At 41.3% G+C, this 26,410-nt stretch overlaps 1 protein-coding gene across 10 annotated transcripts in view; it reads right to left on the bottom strand.

Annotated features, from left to right (window-relative positions):
• Nucleotides 1-446: 446 nt before the first annotated feature.
• The window catches only part of KIDINS220 (kinase D interacting substrate 220), a 100,686-nt gene continuing 74,722 nt past the window's right edge, over nucleotides 447-26,410 (bottom strand). For 3 of the 10 annotated variants that reach the window (XM_029050843.2, XM_029050846.2, XM_029050844.2), the window contains 5 exons: nucleotides 23,292-23,324; nucleotides 17,159-17,293; nucleotides 13,538-13,636; nucleotides 11,173-11,409; nucleotides 6,191-9,334 (listed from right to left, as the gene is read on the bottom strand). In XM_029050843.2, coding sequence (XP_028906676.1) covers nucleotides 8,072-9,334; nucleotides 11,173-11,409; nucleotides 13,538-13,636; nucleotides 17,159-17,293; nucleotides 23,292-23,324 — 1,767 coding nt within the window. In that variant the 3' untranslated portion in view covers nucleotides 6,191-8,071. Of the gene's footprint in view, nucleotides 909-2,145; nucleotides 3,475-4,012; nucleotides 4,085-6,190; nucleotides 9,335-11,172; nucleotides 11,410-13,537; nucleotides 13,637-17,158; nucleotides 17,294-23,291; nucleotides 23,325-26,410 lie in introns of those variants that run through there. The other 7 variants (XM_029050845.2, XM_029050847.2, XM_029050848.2 and 4 more) reach the window with 5 other exon arrangements.

Raw genomic sequence — 26,410 nt, 5'->3', positions numbered from 1 at the left:
AGAGTTGGGATTACTATCCAGGTCCTCTGACTCCTAGACCTGTGCTCTTTTCACTAGACCATGCTGCTTCTCAGTCAATTAATGATTTTTGAGTGCTTACTATGCACAGAGTACTGTACCACACACTTGAGAAAGTACAATGGATTTGGTAAACATGATGCCTCTCCTCAAGGAGCTTTACAATCTAGTTTGGGAGAGAGACATGAAGATAAACTACATATAGGGGAAATGGCAGAGCATAAGAATATGTCCATAAGTGCTGTGCGGTTGAGGTGGGATAAGTAGTAAAGTGTCAAAGTGCTTTATGGTGATGTGGGGCTGGGGTGGAGAAAGAAACAAGGTGCTTAAGGGGTACAGACCCTCTCGGATGGCGAGTTTCCAGTACTCTGCCAGTCTTGGCTATGGGAGGGAGAATGTATGCCTCTGCAGAGGCATACCCATTCCATTCCTAGCTTGGGCAGTGGCTAGCAAATGGAAGGTAATCTGCTACAAGTCAAACTCACCTATTCTTGGCAGCAGAAGCTGGGGCGGGAGAGGCGGACAGAGTCGAGGGCAGAAACTCAATTTTACTGCATGGAAGAAGGCAATGATAAACCACCTCCAGATTTTTACCAAGAAAACTCTATGGATCCACTACCAGAATGACTGCAGATGGAGGTGGGGCATTCTAGGAGAGATATGCCGTGGATTTGCTATGGGGCAGAAATAACTTGACAGCATAAGACATGACAAGATAAGGGGTACAGGCCCTAGTGCATAGGAAACACAGGGGGCAGCTGTCCCAAGAAGAACCTACTGAGGAAGGAAGGCTAAATCCAACCTGAAAGCAGGAGCAGAGTGAGGGAAGGTCCAAGTTCCTTGGAGAGAGCCAATCAGAGCAGGGTCATGTTCCAGGGTTGAGGATGACACTTGAGCCAAAACAGGATAAAACAATCATTACAATGTTAAAAATAATAATAATGATATTTGTTAAGTGCTTACTATGTGCCAGGCACTGGGCTAAGCACTGAGGTGGATACATTCAAATCTAGTTGGACAAAGTCCCTGTTCCATGTGGGGTTCACAATCTCAATCCCCATTTTACAGTTGAGGTATCTGAGGCACAGAGAAGTAAAGTGACTTGTCCAAGATCACACAGCAGACAAGTGGCAAATCCAGGAAAAGAACCTGTGACCTTCTGATTCCCAGGCCTGTGCTGTATCCACTAGGTGTGGTTCTCTGTCCCACCTAGCTCTGGTGATCAGGAAGGGAGGCTGGGGCCCTCAGTGACTAGAGGCCTAGATGAAGCAGCAAGTGCCACTGCCCACTGTCCCCCCATCCCTCTCCCTCAGGGAATGGCACTGGGTTGGGAGAAAGTTTGGGTGTCAGAGGACCTGTGTCCTAATTCCGGCTTGCCACTTCTACCTGCTGTGAGACCTTGGGAAACTCAATTAACTCTTCTGACCTTCAGTTTCCTCACCTCTGAAATGGAGAATCAATACCTGTTCTTCTTCCTACTTAAGACTGTGAGCCCCAGGTGGGACAGGGATGGTCTATGACCAGATTACCTTGTGCAGTGCTTGACACATAGCTTAAAAAATTCTACTATTCATTTTGCTGTCATTATTATGATTATATTATATACAGACAGATTGATACTGAGGTGACTAGCCTAAGCTGAAATGGTGAGCAAAGTAAAGGACTAAGGTAGCCCTGGTTTATTGGCACAGCAACAACAGAATAATTACCTTGTAGATAAATCATGGTTTGTAACAGCACTTCGGTGGGGAAGTTTGGGAATACTTTTTCTTATATGTAAATACGTGTGTGTGTATATATATATATATATTTTTTGTCAAAATACTTATTAAAAATATAGGCCACTTTCCATTTTCATTTGTGTGTATATATATGTATGTTAACATATAGAATTTGGTCAAATCTTCATCCCTAAACAATTTTAGTGTATTTAATAGAGTATCTACATTTATATATATATATATATGTATATTAAATACACTAAAATTGTTTAGGGTAGAAGACTATTTAAATAAAATTGATAGGGGAACTTTAAGTGAGCAGGTAATTACTCAAACTGAGATTTGGCCTGAACACCTACATAGCTGGGGGTGGATTTCTCAAATACACCACATATGCTATGCATGCTTTTTCAAAATAAAGCTCCTGAAGATTGTATTCATCTTTTATAGAAGATTACTGCTCTGATAGTCTTGAAAGGGTCACTATAAGAAAGGGTCAGTAAATAAATGGCTCATTAAAAGTAGACCATGATAGACAAGAGGCAAAGTCAAGATAGGAAATTTATGGATTGGAAGTGAGTGGCCAAGTAAACCTCAAAAAGACTTAGCAGGGAGTTTCGCAGAGGACAAGTTCAATGGAATCAGTTTGCTAAAATAGTTAACATGGAGTCCTGAATAAATGACCTTCCAAGTCCTACAGTTCTATGAAACCACTTGTGGTATGCATGAGAGTGAGATGAATGAAAACTAAACAGAGAAATGGTAAAGAAAGCAGGAGAGTAAAAGCAAGACTGGTAAAGGGCAGTGGCAAAGAATGACAAAGGAACTGAAACATGCTCAGGGAGAGGCTTAGCTGACCAGTCGGTGGAAAGGGCTAGAGTCAGTTGGCACAGTGCCCAGCCATCTTTGACACGCTGCCAGCTTGGGGAGAGTGACAGCTGGGGTTGTGGGTCAGGCCCAGCCCGGCCCAGCCAGCTCCTAGGGAAGAAGGCAATTCTACACATGAAGCATTGCTCCAGCAGAACGTCGATTCATTATCTCAACAATTCCAAACTACAGGAGTCTGTGCGGTCCTCAAACCAAAGGGAGGACATGTCCATGCTGTTGGCTGACCTCATCATCCTCACCTAGAGGCAGCTGGCATCCAGAAAGGTGCTTGAGAAAACAATCAGCTTCACCTTCAGGGTGAGCAGGTGGGGATGTGGATGCAAGGGCAGGTGTCTGGGCAGGCAGGAGCACACCCTTGTCCTTTCCTTGGTTCTGCCTCCCAGACAAGTTGGTGAAAAATACTGAGCCAATAGAATTCACCCAGACAGACATTTCACTGCACAATCGGATCCTGGAAAAAAGGTCTCTCGAATTGAATACGAGGAATTGGATCAAGTGACTGGACAAGAGGGGACGATGGATGTTTGGGACAAAAAGGTTTCCACAACTATGAAAGGTCCGTTTGTTGTCACGTGCACACTTTCATTATGAATTTCACATTCCAACTCACTTTGTGAAATACTGTAGGTCAAAGAAGACTTTATTAATTTAGCTGCCAGGAAAAAAAAAGAAAAGCAGCCCGTCAGGATCAATTACTTCTCTTCTCAGGCCCACTGCTTAGCAGGTGTACTGAATGATAGGGCAGGCTCCGTTTTCTTCCCTTGCATTTGGGCAGGATAGGAACTGTCAAAAAAAGTTCATGTGTTCTTCAGGAGGGAGAATTAATCTCTGATTCTATGGTAGAAACCTGAGAGAGCAATGGAAGTCATTTTGCCTTGAAGGAACATTTAACACTCACATCTATATTTGTCATTAAAACTCAAAGTAATGGCTATATACTATAGAAGCACCATGGCTTAGTCAATCATATAATTAATATAATCATTAATTGAGCCATTACTGTGTGCAGAGCACTGTACAAATCGCTTGGTGGGAGAGAACACGGGCCTCAGAGTCAGGAGGTCATGGGTTCTAATTCTATCACTTGTCTGCTGTGTGACTTAGGGCAAGTCACTTCACTTCTCTGGGCCTCAGTTACCTCATCTTTAAAATGGGGATTGAGGCTGTGAGCCCCACATGGGACACTGTGTCCAACCCAATTTGCTTATATCCATTCCAGTTCTTAGTGCCTAGCACACAGTAAGCTCTTAACAAATACCAGTTACTATTACAGACCAGGGATGGTTGATCATAAATTTTGGGCTTTAGTAGTAAGGGGAAAAATCTATATTTACAGAACCTGGAATACTTGGAAACAATTAGCAAGTGTTTTGATCTTCACCTACCTTTTCTCAGACAGCATCCTCCTTATGAAATTGAAGCTTCCCAGAAGAGCTTATGGATAAGACATGTTCACCCTAGGCACGAAAGGGTTTAAAATGATGTAAGACATTAGGATGACCTCTGTATGCTTCTCTAATGGTCTAAACCAGGCCAGGGATTCTCAACCTTCTTTCCAGGATGAGCTCTAAATTGTCATACTGACTCACAAGGCCATGTGCACATCTCTCTCCATCTTTCATTTCTGTAATTAAAGCCAAATTGCCATTTTCTTCAGAGAAGTGTGTAGCAGAGATGACAAAGGCAATATCTGCGGAAAACCCCCAAACACCATTTTAGCCACAAATGTCAATGTTCTCCCCATCAAAACCTCTAATTACAGAATGGTTCCATAGCCAGATGGACTTGAGTGACTTTCCTCTGGTCACTGCCAATGGACCCCGTCTTTGGAGAACGAGCCAGGGGGACAAGATGTGGGCTGAGAGGAAGCAGACTGTGAGCCCATTGTTGGGTAGGGATTGTCTCAGTGGCCAAACTGTACTTTCCAAGCACTTAGTACAGTGCTCTGCACACAATAAGAGCTCAATAAATATGATGGAATGAAGCAGAAAGACCAAGGGCTATAGCTAACCCCCAGATGATATAATCTGCCCCTGAGCAATAAAGTCTTGGCTGAATGGATCTGCACATGTGATGTAGTCTGTTTTTGCTACTCATACTTTCTGGACTCTAGGTTCTCTTTTTCCCAGCTGCAGAAAGAGAGAGAGAGACAACATAGCTCCTTCTTGGTGATTTGTGGTTCCAAATCCTGCAGCAAGAGATGACATTTCCAAAATTGTAAAGCGCTCTGTGTCCCTCCCAAGAAACAGGCTGAGAATCCCTGCTGGAACCAGAGACAATACCATCTGTCACATGAATACTTCCTACACTTGGTATTTCAGCCAATGGGAGAATTAGGTGAGAGTTGATTTTGAAACCAGAAACACTACCATTTGTCACATACATACTGCCTACGCTTAGTATCTTAGCCAATGGAGAACAAATAAGAGTTGGTTTTCCATACCTAGTATTTTCTCCTAATTCACGTTACATATCAGTCAAATACTTTAGGTAGAAAATATGCAAGCTATCTGAAAAATTCACTAACAGGAGAAGAAAGTTAGAATATAACAAGCATTTTTGGCAAGCATGCTAAAAAATCAGTAATTGGTTGGATAAAACAGAGTTGTTAAACAAATATGATCCAAGAAAATACCGTGGAGGATTTTTTTCTAGTAACACAAAACTTAATTGCTTGGATCTGGCTTTTTTAGAACATGGGATTTGAGGTTAATACCAACCAGCCTGTACAATTATAACTGGGTCATTTAAGTCAGAGCACCAGTGTCCTTTTTCTCCTGGGTTCCTTCGCTTTAGGAGGAATGCTTGTTCCTCAGTGTTCACCAAGGTTACATGGCCAGTTAGAGGAATCAGGATACAGCTAAGCAAGTACCTCTGCCTTTAGGGAGAGTTAAGTAAAACAGAACGTGTAGAATATTATTCAACTAACTGCTAGAATCTCTTCTGGCAGAATTAGTGCTTAGTACAGCACTCTGCACACTGTAAGCACTCAATACATATCAGAGATTGGTGAATTGGAAGACGCTAGGGTTAAAGATAGTTGCTACAATAGGCAGGACTGATTATTGGAAAACACAGTGTGATTAGCAGTTTTGACATGAGTTTTTTCATCAAACTTAAAGTTCACTGAAACCAATACCCATTTAGGATTGCAAGTTCTATGGAATTTCCGTAAAGGATTAATGTTATTCTGAAATATGGTGCCTCCATCTATTAATCGCTTCTGTCCAGGCTGAGTTCCAGGTTCCCAAGTTCACAGGTGAGGAATCTGCCCCTGGGGTGACTGTATCAGGTGTGTCTCCCCATTAACTCTTTTGGCAAAAGCACCATTTGTTACTTACTAAAGATGACCAGACCACCACAGGGCTTAACCTGACCCTACAACAGCTCGAGCGCTGTAGGAACTGGCCAATTGGATGACTTAAACACACTTTTCGGCTGATTAATGGATGTGTAAAACAAGGATCTGAAAAAAAGCTTTTGGACTGAAAAGCAAACAAAATGCATATTCATTTTAAGCAAAGACCTAAAGATGATTGCTCCAGCAAATAAAAACTCAAGAGTCAAAAACAACATGCCAGTTCTTTATTGTTCTCTAAGTCTATTGGGCTGAAAATCATGCAAATTCTCTTACAGTAGTAATAATGGATGTGTTACAGTGATATTCAGATCAGCTACTTAGCTGATATCAAATTAAATGCTAGGCCTAAAATAATGTCTCATTACACAGCATCACATTGAACGATCACTAAATTTTAATGCAGTGATTGTAATAGTAATCTTTTTTTTTCCTTTTTTTCTAGGAGCTAAAAATCACCTATACGCTACTGCAAATTCATGAAATATCGACACGTCGTAAATTTGATTCGACCACACAAACATTGAAGCAACAGTAATGACATCTTCACTGAAGACTACAAGTAGAGGTACTATTTAGTGCAATGATTGGGAGATTTCTGACCAACAATAAATAATCCACGACACATACTAACAGAGATATTGTGTCCTAAACACCTGTCACAATGTTAATACTAAACTCAGATAATGTAATTCTCCTACAATATGAAGATGAGGATGAACTCCCAGTCCTCTCTAGTTGTGACACTCGCAATATATACCATCAGTACACTGCATACTTCAAAGGCTACTTCCAAACACAAGAGCACAGCAGGTGATGCAGGCACACTAAACTAACTACATGTATCAATACTTAAGTGGAGTCATATGTTTGTGAAGAGCAAGTCAAGAAGACATATGGAATGTCAGAATCACACTGGCTCTGAGTGACTTTAATACTTTTGTTGTCCTGCTTCATTACTGTCAGATGACCATGACTCGTTCCCTGGCACCAAAGTAAAAAATCCATCATATGTTGGGGTTCGGTGATGTGCTCATTTGGCCTTGGAACTGATTTCAATAGATGTGATTTTCTTGTCTTCTCTGTAGGAACTACTAACAGGATTCCCCAAATTCAGCAGTCAGTGCGCTGAGGACCAGGAAATCGCCCATACGACTTGACACAACACGAGAGATGAGGGTGCAGTCGCCAAAGGTGGGATGAGAAGGAGCCCCCGACGGGTGACTCCAGACACAGTCATTCGGGAAACCGCTAGGGAGCTTGAGTGCTTCCTGGAGCCCAGCTCTGGGGCTCAGGAGGTGAAGTGAAAGAACCGAAATGGGAGTGGGTGAGGGGGGCGCCCAACCAGACTGGCAACTGCCTGCTACTTCACTACTCTAGTGAACAATGGCCCAGCCATATGCATCACAGAAGAGTCCCAGGCAGGGGTTTGGGGCTGAGTGGTGAGGGGAGAGGGGAAAGAGAGAGAAGGACAACTTGAAGAGAGACCCTGTGCTTAGGATTCAGGCTGGTGGTTAGCTTTGAAGACTGACCTTCCCAGTATCTGTTCATTACAATTCTACCCTTTAGAAACCAAAACCCTAAGCCCAAGCACTTTTTGCAGTGTATATTGTCTCATGTTCCGTGGTGGTTGTCAACTTGGAGGCTACTCGATAAGACTCACACTCAGCCATCTTCTCTAATGAGGACCCTCTTGTGAAAACGCAGCAGGGAGCCCAGGTGCCCTTTCCTGAGGATTGCCTGTGCTACTCCCATTTGAAAGCTAAATCTTTTGCATGTAATTAAGGGTCCCTGCCCCTCACAGACTTTCCAGCTTCCCACTCTACCAAACACAAGCCAATGGAAGAGAAAGATTTTTAAAAAAAATTAAATATGGGTTCACACACCACCATGAAAAAAAATCAAGGTTTCTCAATTTTGGAGTTTTGAAGAAGGAATGAAAGAGGCAGTCTACAGGCCCAATCTTTCCTTCCCCTCACAGAGCAGCTGCCATATATGGAGAAAGTAATGGATAAGGGGAGATGTGCCTGGACTAAAGAACAACGAATCCCAAGATGGAGCTCTGCTCTAATCTCGCTCACTCTCCTTAAAGAATGCTTTCTCGCTCTTCTCCAAAACCTGCACTCTCAGAAGCGGTAACGGTATGGAGCTCTGAAGAATCTTTGGAGAGCCTTGTGTAACTGGAACGCTGACTTCGCTTCTGAGCAAGACTTTTCAGATTTTCATTCTGCATGGCCGAGTTGGAACTGGAGCCAGGTCTCAAAATGACAGGTGAGGTTTCTCTAATCCCTTCCAGTTCTTCAAAGTTTTGGTTTGACCGATTTGCTGGGGCACTGTTATTGTTCAGGGTCACTGTGCTAGGTGTTCGGTTCAGGTTGTAGCCTTTTTGGCAAGCGGGCCAGCTCTCCTCCGGGCTACTAGCGATCAGGCTGCACTCTGATGGGCTTTTCTTGTCTTCTGAGCAAATGGACATGCGCACTACACGTGGGTCCTGGAGGCCACTGAGGCTGTGGGGCAGCCCTCTTGGGCCGCTGTGGCTGTCATCTTCAAGCTCTATGAGATTGGCCTTTTCAAGTCGGGATGCCTCAGAAGCTTCATTGTGCAGAGAGTGATTGGGAGAGCTTTCGCTGGATCTCACACCCGAGTCCGAGGAATCCTTTTTGTCTAGAAGGGCATCCGACAGGTACTCCTTGGCTTTGATAAATGTTCGGATGGGTTCAGACCCGTGTTCTGGAGTCTTGGGCATCCGGTCTGCCCTCCCTTCAGCTTTCTTATCCTTATCTTCTTTGAGAAGGGGAGTGTTATCCGACTCTTCGGGCCCTGATTCATCTTCATCGCTTGGCAGTTTCTGATAGCGCAGCCCGCCTCCCTTAAGCTTTAAGTCCGTCTGGAAAAGGCTTGATCTCTCTGAGGATTTCCTTCCCGGGAGGAGCTTGCTCCCAGACTGGTCAGACTTCTCATCTTCCTCCGTGATAGGGTCCAAAGGAGACGCGTCGGTAGTGGAAACCCCTGATGATGTATAATCTAACACATCTCTTTTGATCAAAAAGGGCTTTCTGCCGTCCTCTTGTTTCTGTTCACTCTCCTTGCCTTTGTCTTGCTCTAGCCCGGAATGAATGGAGCTGCCTGAGGCGCTCTGCCCCATGTAATACAGCCCTGTGCTATGAGGAGAAGATCTGCCACTGACAGCTGCGGAACCCACCCCCCCTTCTAGTTGAGACATCTGTGCAATGTATTCTCTATAAGCATCTCTATATTCTGCCTGCACCTTATCAGTAAGCTTTGAGATTTCAATACTGGAATCCTGGGAATTGAGACTCGAAAGACTTGGGGTTCTGCGAGTTTGTGACTGTGAAGAAAGAAAAAAGAAAATATTTTTTAATAAGCAGTACAGGAGCATAATATATTTCAGCTATGGGAATAACTGTGCACAATGGGGACAGAACACACCTTGAAGCCCTCAAATGCTATTTAAAAGTGCAAACAGCGCACTCTGAACCTAATATTCACCCACGTATTCCGTTTACCCAACTTTGAAAACCAATCAAAAATTTTGAGAAAATGCTTTTTTCATATGGGTCTAAACTTGTGATAATTAGTGCTAGTTCCCCAGGCAAACTCGAACAAGACCCTTCATTTTTATATCTTGTTTGATAAAAGCTCCCCATTCCACAAAGAAAAATCATAAAAACACTACTCTTACGGATGGGGAATGAGAAACCTCAAAAACACAATGCTGAAACAAAACACTTGCAGATTTCAGAAAATACTCTCTCCTTCACACTGCTGGATCAGAACTACAGGACTGTCCCTTTCCTTTCCTCCAAATACCCATTTACAATGAAAAGGGAAAACACAGAAGGAGCTGTCCAAGTGCATGGGGGGGGAAAAGGAGAAAAGATGGATGTGAGACACCAAGCCCTAGGAGGTCAAGAGGATGGTCCACAAAAAGTAAGGACAAGCAGAAACGGTTTTCAACTCCAGGCTCTGGGGTGTGTAGTGGACTCAGGTCCCACAGGAATATAAACAAAGAGAAAATGAAACAAAGCTGAAAGGAAAGGTGTGAAGGAATGAAGAACAGTAAGAGTAAGAAAGAGAAGTCAAGGGAAGAACAGACTAAGGAAGAAAGAAAGAAGAAGAGGAGGAAGAAGAGAAGAGGAGGCAGAGCTCCACTCCGAGCCTTTGAAGGAAAGAAATGCCCATGTTCCCTTAAAGGTTCCTCCAGGACATACAAAGATAATAAGCAGCCAGGGGCAGGCCAACAGACTCCCTCTGGATCTCTGTAGGAAATTAGCATTGAGGAAAAACTAGGGTGAGGGAAGTCTCAGAACACCTCAAAGAACTCAGGGTGATAGAAAGATGTAAGCTACTCAAGTTGGGGCTGCAAAATAAGCACTTCCACCCATCTTCTTACTAGTGTCACTTTAACACAATAACTGTTCTTGAATAACCATGCATGGAGGGTGGGGGGTACATTTCATTCATTCGTGATGAATGGAAAACTGAGAGGAAGGAGAGTAGTAACTAATGGAGACAGTAAGAAAGGGAACAACGAATACAAGAAGAAAACAAAATACCCTCTCTATTGCCAAAAAAATCCACTCGAAAAACTTTAAAAAAAACCCAGCCCTACCCATACAGTATCTGAATTGCTTTTCAAGAATATTCTCCCTTTTTAAATGGATTGCTTTGTGGATGGTTCCTATTTTTGTTTTCCTTGCCTCACTTGTCCTTTGTCCTCGACCCTCCTCTTTCCACTTTCTGCTCCTTCCTTCCCGATCCTGCTGCTCTTGCTCTTCTTTCCTGTTTCCCTACATTTCTCCCTCTCACTCATCTCCTTCCTGTTGCTGCTCTTCTCCCACCATCCCCCATCTGTTTAATTTGAACACAGAGAGAGAGGAACAGCCTGTGTGCTGGAAAATCTGTCAATGCTTTCCATGCTTTCATCTGAATTCAATGGCATGGAGCAAAAAAAAAAAAAAAAACGAATTGGAAAATACATGTTTTTGTGGACTGAAAAGAGTTACACAGCTCAAAGCAAAGGTTCATTTGGTGCCATGAGCAAAAACATATGATAATGAATAGCAAAGAGAAAAAGCACTCCTCAACAAAAAGAGCGATCATGATTTCTACCATGAATGAATACCAATATTTCCTTGACGGTTTAGAGAGGGGAAAGTACTTTACCTGCCAACTTAAGTTACTGTGACGCGGAGGAGCCTCATCAAGACCAATAGTGTTCAATTCCTCGAAACTGAAGTTGAGGGTGTAGGGAGCCTGGTTGGAGAGTTCGGTATGAGGCAATTCATTATGAGGAGGACGGCGAACGGATTCCCCGTGAGAAACTGCGATACTAGCATGCTCTGGGAGCAGCCGGGAATCCTCGGGAATGCCCTGATTTTCTGTATTTCTCATATCCAAGACCTTAATGCAAAAGAAAGTGAAATGATTAATATTTCTCGGTAAAAAGTTTCTAATCAATCACTTGTGCACAGCACTGTCCTAGGCACTTGGAGAGAGTACAAGAGAATTGGTAGACACATTCCCTGCCCACAAGGAGGTTACAGTCTAGAGGGAGAGCCGAACTTTAAAATAAATTACATTAAATTAAATTAATGTATTTAAGTGCTGTGGGGTTAATGGTGGGGTAAACATCAAGTGTTTAAGGGGAACAGATTCAAGTATATAAGCAACCCAGGAGGGAGGCAGAGTGGGGGAAAATAGGGAAGGTCATTAGTCATGAAAGGTCTCTTGGAGGAGATGCTCAGGACACGTTTCCCCACTCCTCAAAAAACTCCAGTGTCCATCCACCTCCGCATCAAACAAAAACTTATTGGCTTTAAAGGACTCAATCACCTTGCCCTCTCCTATCTCACCTGGCTACTCTCCTACTATAAACCAACTTGCCCACTTCACTCCTAACGCTAACCTTCTCACTGCCTCGACCCCATCTATCTTGTCGCTGACTCCATTCCCACATCCTGCCTTTGGCCTGGAAAGCCCTCCCTCCTCAAATTCAACAAATACTCTCCCCCCGCTTCAAAGCCTTACTGAAGGCACATCTCCTCCGAGGTCTTCCCTAAGACCCTCTTTCCTCTTCTCCCACTCCTTTCTGTGTCGCTCTGACTCGCTCCCGTTGTGCATCCCCGCTCCCAGCCCCATCACACTTATGTACATGCTTGTAATTTATCTATATTAATGCCCATCTCCCTGGCTCTAGACAATAAGCTGGTTATAGTCAGGGTTTAGGATTGTATTGTACTCCCCCAAGAATTAATGCTCTGCACACAGTAAGTGCTCAATAATAAATATGATTGAATGACTTTTAATAAGGCTTTTTAATAAGGTGATTTTAGTAGATTCAATGCAAAAAGCACAAAATCCGAAGCATGAAGTCTTCAAAGGATGAGGTATACTTACAGCTTGATATATGATACCAAATACAAACTAAGACCCATAATGATATAACACTATTAGTATTAGTTTGAAAGATGACAAAATTAAGAAGTACGCCAAACACCTGTGTATTACGATATAAGCACAGAGAAGCAGCATGGCATAGTGGATAGTGCATGGGCTTGGGAGTCAGAAGTTCATGGGTTCTAATCTGCCACTTGTCTGCTCTGTGACTCTGGGCAGGTCACTTCACTTCTCTGAACCCCAATTTCCTCATTTGTAAAATGGGAATTGAGAGTGTGAGCCCCATGTGGGAGAGGGACTTTGTCCAACCCGATTGGCTTGTACCCACCCCAGTGTTTAATACAGATACCACAATTATTATTATTATTACTATCTTGGAGGTATATTTCTTTTCACAGATTCTCCACAATAAATTCCTTAAAACACAGATGAAATTCTTATGAATACAAGCTTTCTTGGAGTACATTTCTTTTTTATAAAGATATTTGTCAAGTGCTTACTATGTGCCAGGCACCATATTAAGCACTGGGGTAGATATAAGTTAATCAGGTTGGTCACAGTCCATGCCCCACATGGGACTCATAGTCTTAATCTCCATTTTACAGATGAGGTAACTGAGGCACAGAGAAGTTAAGTGACTTGCCCAAGGTCAAATGCAGACAAGTGGCAGAGCTAGGATTAGAACCCAGGTCCCAGGCCTGTGCTCTACTCACTAGGCCATGCTGCTTTTCATATGTTTCCCTATGTTCTAATGAATATAGTGTTTCTCTAATGAATACATATTACTCAGAAAAATGGCTGAAGTAGAACTGAAGTGGACAACATTTTGTGTGAAGGCTGGAAAGACCCAAGAGGAAGGTGGTCATTCCCAATTTTGGGGCAGAGATCCAGCTTCACAGTGATCCTCTGAGCAGGAGCAGGGAAAACAACAACTTCAGGCCAGGCCCTATGGCCTGGGCATCTGGACTCCTGATGAAGGAAGACTCTATTCAGCACCTCTGGATGAGTTACGCTGCAAAAACTGCAATGACATCCATGCTCTTAAACAAATATTCAGAGATCTGCACCTGTATTTATGAATAAAAATGGATTTATACTGGAAAATACTAATCAATATATTATTGCATCTTACTGTGCTTCTGAAGAGGTGCCAGTCACCAAAATTCATGCTCATTTCTTTCTTCAGTTCATCAATGTTGCATTGAGCTAATACACGGCCATTTATATTCGCCTAGGTAAAAATAAAAATAGGATAAATCAGTTAAAAGCAAAAAAAGTACAATATTCTGCACCATACCAGGGGATATTTCATCTATTTTCTCTTTGGTAGCTCAGACTATACAACAGCATAGAAAAACCAGACTGTTGGTGTTATCCATAGAAATAATGATTTGTACAAGAGAGCTGACGGATGGATGGTGAAGTTCCAGGGGCTCTCGGGCCGAAGCACAGCCCCCAGTCTCCCTCCCCTGCCTCCCTCGGCTCACTTAGGAGAGTCTAGACATCCATGGGGTCCTAACATCCTCTGTTTCTTTCCATCCCCGGATGGATTCGACTGGGGCTCCCTGCCTAGCAAACTCCATTCCTGCACCCCTATGGGCATGGCCATCCCCTTGTCTCACAAACCAGCGTTACTGGAAGGCAAGGGGATCACTGGGAGTCCACCCAGCTGTGCCCATTCCGGGGTAGGCTCCGGGAAGCACAGGCTCCTTTCTCCCTCCCGACTTCTGCGGCTTCTCAGTAACTGGACTTACTGAGCCCCTACAGGCATGCTGATTACAACCCTGAATACAATTTTTAGTAAAGGCCTTGCAACTATTACCCAATGAACTTGGGGTAACAAAGAGACCAGAGTTTCCCTTTCCTAACGCTCCTCCTTCCTTTCCCAGAACCCCTTCTTCTTTCTTGAAGATGACTTCGTGCACGCTTTCTTCTGATCCATTCCACTCTTCTAATCCCGCAATCTGCCACTTGCCTGCCGTGTGACCTTGGATGAGTCACTTAACTTCCCTGTGCCTCGGTTTCCTCAAGTAGGGATTAAATGCCTATTTTCCCTCACCCTGACACTGCAAGCACCAGCTGGGACAGGAAATGCATCTGATTTGATCATCTCGAATCTATCCCAGTTTCTAGTATAGTGCTTGGCACACAGTAAGCACTTATATACCATAATTACTAATTCATTCATTCATTCAAACTGTTTCACCCCCTCTGGGCCCTTCCCTTAGCATCTTTGGATGCCTGGTTAGACCTACTGCTCATTCTCATGACCATTTCTCCCCCTCAGGGGTAGGCGCCTCACTCTGAATGCCAAACCTTTCCCTAGAAGGCCTCATAGGCCTCTGGAATCTGACTCGGAGCTCTCTGGCCCTCCAGAACCATAACCCAAACCTTCACTGCTCCCAGATGGCTGAGGGACTCCTTCCTCAGCTATCTACCACAACCTTTTCCATTTATTTTAAGAAGGTTTTTGGTAAGGCTATAGGTGTGTTTGGGGTATATAGAGTGGGTGTCTTTGGCTTCTGTCTTTTTCTCTTTCTGACTTTGAAATCCAACTCCTCTGCATGCTTCAGCTCTGATTTGGGAATGCATACGTATGGAAGGATTATGAATTTCTCAGGCCCTTAATAATAATAATAATGATGTTGGTATTTGTTAAGCGCTTACTATGTGCCGAGCACTGTTCTAAGCGCTGGGGTAGACACAGGGGAATCAGGTTGTCCCACGTGGGGCTCACAGTCTTAATTCCCATTTTACAGATGAGGTAACTGAGGCACCGAGAAGTTAAGTGACTTGCCCAAAGTCACACAGCTGGCAAGTGGCCGAGCCGGATTTGAACCCATGACCTTTGACTCCAAAGCCCGTGCTCTTTCCACTGAGCCACGCTGCCCTTCCTTCCAGTAACATCGGTGACATTTTTCGAGTACCTCCTGACTGAGAAGTAGTGTCTGATGTGCTTGGGAGAAAGAACGAGAAGACACCAACAAAATCCTTTGTCTCCTGGAGTTTTCAATCGAAGAACATCTCAGTGGCTCTATGGCTTCCTAACCACACACTGGAGACACTTTTCAAGGGTTCAGGCAACAACAGTTTTCTACCCACCTCTAGACTGTAAGCCTTATTTATTGGGACGTATATTCATTCAATCGTATTTATGAGCGCTTACTGTGTGCAGAGCACTGTACTAAGTGCTTGGAAAGTACATTTCAGCAATAAAGAGGCAAACCCTGCCTAAACCAGGCTTTCAGTCTAGAATGGGGGAGACAGATATCAAAACAAGTAAACAGGCATTAAAATAAACAGTATTATAAATATATACATATTAAAACAAGGGAACAGGCATTAATATAAATAGATATGTACATATATACACAAGTGCTGGGAGAGGGGAATGCAAAGGGAATGAGTCAGCGTGGAGGGGAGGGGCAGCTGAGAAAAGAGGGGGGCTTAGTCTGGGAAGGCCTCTTGGAGGAGGTGAGATTTCAGTAGGGCTCTAAAGGGGGGAAGTGTGATTGTGGGGTGTATTCGAGGAGGGAGAGTGTTCCAGGCCAGAGGTAGGACGTGGGCTAGGAAATAAATCTCCACACTAACTTAATAAATTATTTTCTCTCTTATTAATCCCCCAAATAAGCTCTGAACATTTGTTCACCCCCACATCAACCCTGACATAGTTAGGTAGTACTTCCCCAAATTCACTTCAAGTGAAGGCAGCAAAAATACAGCCATAAGGAAGAGGAAAAAGAATAAACAACCTCCAAAGAGCTGATAAAATAGAGGCTCAGATTCCCATCTTCTGTATATTCATTCAATTCATTCAACAGTATTTATTGAGCGCTTACTATGTGCAGAGCACTGTACTAAGCGCTTGGAATGTACAAGTCGGCAACAGATAGAGACAATCCCTGCCCATTGACAGACTTACAGTTTCATCGGGGGAGAAGGACAAAAACAAGACATCTTAATCACGATAAATAGAATCAAGGGGATGTATACCTCATTAACAAAATAAATAGGGTAATGAAAATATATACAAATGAGCACAGTGCTGAGGGGAGGGGAAGGGAGAGAGGGAGGAGCAGAGGGAAAGGAGGGAAAGGGGGGCTTAGCTGAGGGGAGGTGATGGGGGTGCAGAGAGGGAGCAGAGGGAGCTCAGTCTGGGAAGGCCTCTTGGAGGAGGTGAGCTCTCAGTAGGGCTTTGAAGAGGGGAAGAGCTGTATATAAATTATCGCCTTTGTCTCTTTCTCCAACACTTAGCATAGTTTTTTTTTTTCCACACAACATAAGGACTCAATAAATGCAACACATAATAATAAAAGAAGAGAAAAGGGGAAGGAGGGTAAAAGTTGAAAGGGGGAGAAAAAGATAAGAAGTAACGGCAAGGGGGAAGAGTATATGGGAATATTGATCTTTCGAACACTGACTGAACTATACATTTAAGAGAACGATTGTGCTGCTATAAATTTCGAAGAGGAATGCTGTCCTACTCCTAAAGGACCACAAACATCCTATTTGAAGTTGTTCCTTTTCTGTGCCTCAATTTCCTCATCCATAAAATGGTGATTAAATACCTCTCTTCACTCCCCATTAGACTGTGAGCCCCACGTGGGACAGGGACTATGTTTAATCTGATGGTACTGTCTCTACCCCAGCACGGTGCTTGGCAGAGTAAATGCTTAACAATACCACAATTGTTACATGTCCTTGGCCTGCATTTGTTTTCCCTCTGCTGGCAACACGAGTGCACAAATATTACCTTTTTGATTGTTGCAGAGTACTGAGCAAGCATACCCTGATCAAGCCCTTCAATCTGCTTCAGTTTCTCACACACTGCTTCCACAGTCATTGCACTTAGAGACACCACGGACGGTCCAGTGACTGGCCCAGCTCCCTGTAATTTATAAAGGTGTTTATGCAATACGAATATGTCATTTAAGATGGCTGAAGTTCCACCTTAGGCAAATTTGTCAAAGTATTCTAATTCAAAACTGAACTTTCTCAGTATGAGTTGCTATGCGAACATAGTAAGATGTGACCCAGATGAATATTTTGTGGTCCCAAAGGAAGCATCTCTTAGGACACACTACGCAACCCTTCTTCCCTGTCCCCACTGCAGAGCTGTGCTTTAGCAAAGCCCAGAATATGACACTGTAAAAGAGAATGAACAATAAATTGCTATCCACAAATTTAAGCCAAATTTTGAAGTGACTACTTATTTGCCTTGGGGGTAAAGAAAGTGATTCTTGCACTTCTCTTAAATAAGAATAACTGAAGTAGATAGGCATACAAAGACAACAGGCATACATATATCTTGGGTAACTATAAGACATTACTGAGAAATCAACTCAAACTCTGCAAAGATGCAGTATATAATTCTTTTTGAGAACAACCTATGATAGCTCAACCGAACTATTATATTTTAGATTATTGTATTATATTTAATACATATTAAAACTCTCTCTTTGAAGAATCTTGTCAAATCCGAGTGAAAAAGTACAACAGCCAAGTCCTCAATAATGCTGGCCCCTGACAAATGCAAAATTAAAATATTTAGAAAAATCAATACTCAATGTTCATTAGCTACAAAGTAGTCTAGAGAATACTTTAAAGTAAATCAACTAACCTCCCTAAAATAGACGAACATACACACTCACACACCCACACACACACGTGCATTTAACTATCATCTGGGGCTCAAAGATGAAATTACTAGCAGGGAGATTTTTATCAGTGTGCAAAAGTGTGGCTGATAAGACTGATGTGAGGCTGATAATTATTTCCACATCGTGTGCATGTCTAAAAATATCCCTCCAAAAACCGGAAATAAAACATCAAGTAACTTAACAGGAAAGATCAGTTGTTTTAAACCTTCATTACTCATTTTACCATTTAACATCACAATTCATACTAACAGTAAAATATAGACCAGATAAATTTATAGTTGGACTGGGGGAAAAAGGACGGTGAGGAATAAGACCCTAGAATTTGATGAAACTTTCTTAAACATTTTGTTCTGGGAAAGAGGATTCTGACTTGGCTAAGACTTTTAAAATAGGTTTATGAAACTCTTTCCAAAAACACGGTTGGTATACACAAAATTTAAATAGTGAATGCTTGGTCAGGGCCACCAAATAAATGTCAGCATTTTTAGAGGTGCCTACATGTTTTGGAAACTCACACTGGAGGAAATGCTCTTCTGGGGGCATGAAAAGGTAGAAAAGCAGCTTAGAAAGTACCCAAAACTGACACCCTGGGGTAATTACCCTGGGGTAATTTCATCTGGTAGCCCATGGGTGACCGCAAAGGATGCCTTCAGAATGCTGGCTGTTCCCCAACCACCCCCCACAACCCAAAGCCTGCTTCCCTTGAAAGGCAGGGAGGAAGCAAAGGGAGGATGTGTTGTTCTCCACAGATCCTAAGGATTCATTTCTGCAGCCTCGGAGCCTCCCAGAGAAAGGCTGCTTTTACTATTCTTTACTAGCTGCCGGTCAAAATTTGATATGTGTACCCCTTTCCATGGTTAGTTTAAGTATGTGGAAAGAGAAGTTCTAACCTAAGAAGTCTAAACCTCTGGTTATATTTTAATGAAAACAGAGTTCCCATTCTTTAGTGATCAATACTCATAGTAATCATTATTTCAGAAAAAAATTCAAGAAAAATTAGTTGGGAATGAGTACTGGTAAAAGATGAATCACTCCAATTTACCTAGAGACATTACATAATAACTATAATTACATATGTTTAGATGTTACTTTGTAATCAAAACCTCATTACAAAAACTTCTGACTGAAAATGTAAAAAAAAACCAATTCTAAATATAAGTTTCCAACATGTTGCAGTACTCCTTAACAACTACAGGTTGAAATTACACATTTTAATCACATTAATGTCCATCTTAAGGGAATAAAAATAATTTATATTAAAACTCTGAGAACACAAAAAATATAAATGGTAACAGATACAATTACCTCAATTACAATTCTCTTACCAATACAAACACTTATTATGTTAGTTTGATTAGCTATGAGTTATTCTGCTGAATGCTATTAGCACTAGTGATTTAAAACCACCTTTTCCCTTAAAATCTAAATTTCTAGAGAGTTCAAAAAATAATATCAAATTGAAAAAGGTTAGTTATTGAGCTAAATTTCCTGCCCCCATAACCAATAAGTCAAGAGCTATAATTATGCACATTTAGAATCAAAGAGAAACTGAAAACCATACCACAATTCCAATCTACCACTCATTAACAAGGCCTCCTAGGTAATAAAATGCTTTTGGATTTTGTCTGTCATTATGGCACTGATTGACTAGGGGCATATTTTTGGGAAAACCAGATTTATAAAAAATGTAAGGTTCCTCCCACATCCACAAAAAGTATTTGGGAATTTTCCGGTAGCTTCAATGCTACAGAGTCCAATGCTACAAAGGAAGGCAGGTCAGGTGGACTGGTTCCAGTCAGTCAATCAGTCAGTCAGTCGCATTGATTGAGTGCTTACTGTGTGCAGAGCACTGCATTAAGTGCTTGGGATGATACACTAAAACAGACACATTCTCTGCCCACAGCGAGCTTACAGTCTGGAGGGAAATAGTAACAATAATAGTTTTATAACACAATCATATTCGTTAAATGCTTACTCTATGCAGCACCGTTCTAAATTTAAGCCCTTGGGAGAGTACAATATAACAGAGTTGGTAGACACATTCTAAATCGTAAAAGTCCTGAAATAAATGTATTGATTTATATCCAGGCAGTACTCTGGGAAGCAATTATGAGCTTTGCAGGCCTAACTCCCCAAAAGGTATTTTAATGGGTTTTGTTTCTTGTACAGTCATACAAATGAGAAGCAGCATGGCATAGTGGATGGAGCACACACCTGGGAATCAGAAGGTCATGGGTTCTAATCGTGGATCTGCCACTTGTCTGCTGTGTGACTTTGGGCAAGTCACTTAACTTCTCTATGCCTCAGTTCCCTCAACTGTAAAATGGGGATTGAGACTGTGAACTCCATATGGGACAAGGACTGTGTTCAACTCGAATTGCTTGTAACCACCCCAGCGCTTAATACAGTGCCTGGCACATATAAGCGCTTAACAAATATCATCATTATCATTATTAAATGGCATTTTAAAACTGCAATAAGTTAGAATCCTTTACTATGAAAATCCAAGATTTGTAATGCAGTATACACACACACACATACGGAGGGTGAGAGCATACACATGGGCCAGCATGTCCACTAAAGAAGATCATTCACCTAGAGGCTTTATATTTAGGGTGAGACTGGAGACTGAAGACTCGCTCCTTTTTGAGGTGTTTAGAAATGTACAACTATTTATATTCTTCCTATTTTCAAATATGCATATATATGAATTGATGCTATAGAGAATCCTTCCTACATAACTCTACAACATTCTCCCTTGCCTCAAGCACATTTCAGAGTATCAAGTTGTTTCAATCTCTCAATCCTCCTTTGCTTCCATTGTGGCTCATCAATACAGCAATTTTCATTTTTCTTTTAAGATGCCACACTGGTTTGCTGAAGGATGAGTTAACAATTTCAGCATTTTCACTCTTCTGTGGATGTCAGCAGCATTTTGTTGAAATATCATCAACATCATCATCATCAACAGCATTTATTGAAGCAACGTGGCTTAGTGGAAAGAGCCTGGGCTTGGGATTCAGAGGTCATGGGTTCTAATCCCAGCTCCGCCACTTGTCAGCTGTGTGACTTCGGGCAAGTCACTTCACTTCTCTGTGCCTCAGTTACCTCATCTGTAAAATGGGGATTAAGACTGTGAGCCCCATGTGAGATAACCTATCTTGTATCTACCCCAGCGCTTAGAACAGTGCTCAACACATAGTAAGCGCTTAACAAATACCATCATTATTATTATTATTTTTTGAGTGCTTACTAGGGGCAGAGCACTGTATGAAGTGCTTGGGAGAGTACAATACAAAAATATGAGTTATGACATGATTTTCATTCTGTTCAATAAGGCTAACATTTTTAATCAACGTACATCACTATAAATATTTTTCTATTCTCTAACCAGTAGTGCTACTATTCCCCCATATTAAGTCTTAGATTATCTTTACATACTGCCTTAAACCTCCTCTGCAGTTTCAAATGACAGTTCTGAGAGAACTAACCTCTATCTGCTAATGGTGCAAACATAACATTCTTTTCCAAAGATTTTACTGTTATGAAATTAAGCAATGTAGATAATGCTTAAAACTGCACAATTTATTATTAACAACAACAATAGTAACAATAATAATTGTGGTATTTGTTAAGCGCTTACTAGGTGCCCAGTACTGTACTAAGCGCAGGGGCAGAAGCACCATAATCAGGTCTCAAAAGGGCTCAGTCTATATAGGAGGGAGAAGAGGCACTGAATCCTCATTTATGTAGATGAGGGAAGTGACACACAGAGAAGTTAAGCCACTTGCCCAAGTTCACACAACAGGCAACCGATAGAGCTGGCACTAGAACCCAGATCATCTGACTCTCAAACCTGTATTTCCACTAGGCCATCACACTGCTTCTCCTAACAGTGAGGTTCCAAAGAGAGCCCATTTTCCCTTGTAGGATGCCAACCTCAAAAACTGACCTTACTTTCAGAGCATTTCTCCCATTTCTTTTGATTTTGGGGGGTTATAAAACACTCAGCATTCATATTTGTCCTGAGGTACATCACTTTTATGGTGAGTTTCTCCTTCTGGATTACTCTTTTGATTACTTTAAGTAGTGATATGCTATAAAATTTATGGCAAATAAAACTAAAAGGCAGGTTTTTTGGGGGGGAGGGGTTACATTTGAACAATTATAAAACTGCCATAATACTCTGAATTAAAACCTATATTAATTTTGTTTGCATTTTAAAAAGATTTAAGACCCAAAGAATTCATTAACATGCACTAAGCCACTCTATGAAAGGAAGAGTTAACTGATCAAAACTTACAATTTGACTATATATATTAATATCTGTCTTCCTCTCTAGGCTGTAAGCTCGTCGTGGGCAAGGAATGTGTCTACTGGTATAGTGTACTCTCCCAAGCACTTAGTACAGTGCTCTGCACGCAGTAAGCGCTTAGTAAATACGAATGAACTACCATGCCCGACAGCTTAAGCAAACAACACCAGCACGCAATAAAAACCAGCAATGAAATTGTAATTCCATGACTTGGATAAGAATCGAATCTTTGAGTTGGACTAGCCAGTCAAGTTTTCAGCCTGAGACATATTGAGAGATTTCTGGGTTAATTCCATTGTTTCCCCCATTTTACTGAATATATTTTTTTCTTTAAATAACGTCCCACTATCATTATGAAATGGACTTGAAATCATCCCATTTTCTGAGGCATGTTATATTCTAGAACAGAATACCAATACAAAATTGTTTCTGTACAGTAATTACCAGTCATTCCTACTTTTCAATGCTGCAGGTGTTAGAGCAAGTCATCTTACCTTGAACCAGTGGTTAAATGAAAAATAAGTGAAAAATATGTAGTAAAGTGTGTAGAAAAAATGTGAATACATTAATGTTCTTTGGTAAAGTATACAACTGACAGTGCACAATCTGAATTATTCCTTGCAAAAGGCAGCAACTAAAAAGTGAACAACTAGTATTACTTCAAAGACAGCCTCATCATCACATATGCAAATTAAAATTACTTACACTGATATTTATTAGCCTTAGTGGTTTTATTAAAAATGCTGAGAAATTATCTTCCTGGAAAGTATTTGCCATGCAAAAGCTAAAACGCAGCTTGTCAAAACAAACTAGAATGAGCATTGGTTAAACACAGCCCAACATAAATGCCAGTAGGACAGCTTCTAAAATGCTGCTAAATTTGAGCAAAAATTCACAGAAAGATGTTGTACCTGTCTCTGTTTGTTAAACCCAGATTCATTCTGCTTAAAGAAAGAGCAAAACAGAATGAAAAAAGACACGGCAAAAGTAAAACATACAACACTTTTTTAATGTTGCACATGTGTGTATGCGATTCACTTTTAAATTCTGCAAGGAACTCTACAACAGTGAGAATAAGACTTTTTTTTTTAAAAAAGGACCACATTCTATTCAATTCTGCAAGGAACTCTACAAGAGTGAGAAGATGACTTTTTTTTTTTAATAAAGGGCCACATTCTTACATCCAGTAACTTTCCTGTGCTATGTGCACTGCAAAACGCTTCTCAGATTAAAAGTTTACCCATTTCCTACTTGGAAAAATCTGAAGAGTGAGGCCTAGGCATTCTAACAGAAAGGAAGTAATCAAATCCAGCCCAACAGTCATCAAATAACAGTACCGTAGTCTATGCAACTGGCAGAGAAACAGCACGATCTGAACTAAAGAAAAATACCACTGAACAGGTTGATTTGGGGATTAGGTCTAGGAATCATTTTGTACAAATATTTTATATTCATCCAACATTGGTCTTAAGTAACACAACTGTGCCTGTCCAGAAACATGCTTTCAAGAGGTCCTTTAGTCCAGGGGTACGCAAAGCCTAATATGCATGCATAGAACAATATTTTAAACAAAATGGGACTTTATTCACAAAGTCTCAAGGATATAAACAATATCAGAATCTAAGTACTATTTCATAAATGAATGCTTTGTTAGTTCTGCACACTAAAATCTACTTTGATTCAGTTAACCATTATTTCTACTAACAATATGCTAACTGATGTCAAGATTTTCAAAAACTAGCTTTGCGGCAGTTCTTAATGCACCCGCCAACACTACCGTCGCCAATAGCAAAGCTGGTGAAGCACAGCTTGTCTTTGCAGTAAGAAATCAAACTCTGGAGGCTCACATAGGTTCCTTACCAATATTTTGAAAACTCAAAACTCGGAAAATGTTCAAGAAAAAGATGGCAAACATCTTGAGGATGGTACATAGAAATTGACTGTATGGCCACAGTGAAGTTCCAGTCCCACAAAAAGAACTAGCATTAACCAGAAAGGAAAGCTGAGTCTCCTCCTCATAAATAGGATGTAAGAGAGAGAAAATTGGGAGACTAGAAAATCTGTGCAATATAATTCATAAAATATCAAAATATGAAGACTATTTTTGAAAGAATCTTTTAAAAAACACATAGATGTGGCTAAATTTCTAAATAACATTTTCCACCTTTTTATTTATGGGTTCCTCAATTTCCACAAGTGAATTACGCCTTTGAACTAACTGTAAGGGACTTTTTATCAAATTAAAAGCAAAAAAAGTAAGATTTGAAACAAAAGCATTAATCAGGGTTTTGTTTTGTGGGTTTTTTTTGCATCTGCTGAAAACAAAGCACAGTTGGCAGCAAGGAGAGTATATTTGCTAAAATAGTCGTGCACTGCACCTAAACCCTTATCATTGGCCCCTTCATTTTTCTGGTCCAGGGCTTTTCCTGAACAAAAAAACCCCAATATACAACTGGGTTTGGACACATTTTCCATCTTCACTTGAAAGTAGGTAGGTCATGAAACTTTAAAACCCTTGCTGGAAATGGAAGTCTACTTGCATTGGAACAACTATGTGCATAATGTTAAAATATTTCTTGTTGGTGTAGTTGGCAGTCCCAGAAAACTTTTCTGGTAAATTGATCTCATTTCTATCATTGCTTTCAATTCATGACAGCTGAACTAACTCTCCATGTACCTTTGCTAACAATGAGTCTACAAAAACAATTTTTCATGCTGCTGTACTTTTAAAATTATACTTTAAGGAATACTAGAGAAGTATTTGTTAATCCTGTGCAAGAAATAACAAAGTTAGCTTTGTAACTTGAGGAAAAAAAATGTGACCTAGTGGAAAGAGAGCATGGGCCTGGGAGTCAGAGGACCTAATAATGATGACAATTATGAAAATAATAATTGCTAAGACTCTAGACTGTAAGCTTGCTGTGGGCAGGAACACATCTACCAACTCTGTTGTACTGTACTCTCCCAAGCACTTAGTACAGTGCTCTGCACACAGAAAGCATTCAATAAATACCACTGATTCACTACATGCTTACTATATGCACTATACTAAGTTCTGGGATAGATACAAAATACTCGGATAGGAAACAGTCCCTGATTCAAATGGGGCTCACTTCCGGGAGGTGAGGGAGAAAAAGTATTACTGCCCACTTTACGCATTAGGAAATTGAGGCAAAAATAAACTGATTTGCCCAAGGTCTTACAGCAGGTAAATGGTGAAGCCAGCACTGGAACCCAGGTCCTCTGAATCCCAGACCCCTGCTCTTTCCATTAGTCCACACTGCTTCTCCTGGCTCCGCCACTTACCTTCTGTGTGACCCTGGGCAAGCCATTTAATTTCTCCTCACCTGTGTCTGTTCAAGAACTATTCTTCCTTCCCCTCAGACAGTGATCCCCATGTGGGAGAGTGACTGGGCCAAGCTGATTATCTTGTCTCTCTCCAGTGCTTAATACAGTGCTGGGCATGCAGTACGTGCTTAACAACTGTGCTTAAGTGCCACAGTTATTACTGCTAAGTGAAGTACAAAAAGTCATGTGAACCACTAAATTAATGTTTGCTCATTTCTGTGCTGAATTATTTTGGCTCTGAATATTTCTTAAATTACTACCAGACTTTACTCAAATACTCTCTTCTGATCTTTACGTTCAGCAGAGAAATACTCACAGAAGCTGCCTGCCTGGATACATAATTTCCAACATGCTGGTCATGCAATAATTCAGCAGTTCCAGCCCAAGGAGTTTTCCTATGGACTTTAGTGCCATTAAAACCTCTACTCTGGTGACAGATCCTGTTTTTGATCCACAATTTCCCCAGGATTTTAAGCTCACAGAAGTACGTTCTATGCATGAATATGAATATTAAAAGCTAACGTAAAAGCTATTATGACATTTTGTAGCAATGATCCATGGAGTGTAGATTCCCCGAGCACTTGAATGAAATGATTATGGTCTTCTGCATCCATGATTTGCGGATAATTGAAGTGACTCATACTTCTACTGAGACAGTAATAGTGCTGAAGGATTCATCTCC

The sequence above is a fragment of the Ornithorhynchus anatinus genome, chromosome X1 (genome assembly GCF_004115215.2).
Source record: "Ornithorhynchus anatinus isolate Pmale09 chromosome X1, mOrnAna1.pri.v4, whole genome shotgun sequence".
NCBI lineage: Eukaryota > Metazoa > Chordata > Mammalia > Monotremata > Ornithorhynchidae > Ornithorhynchus > Ornithorhynchus anatinus.
Note: the sequence above shows the minus strand (reverse complement) of the source record. Positions and strands in the feature narration are given on the sequence as shown.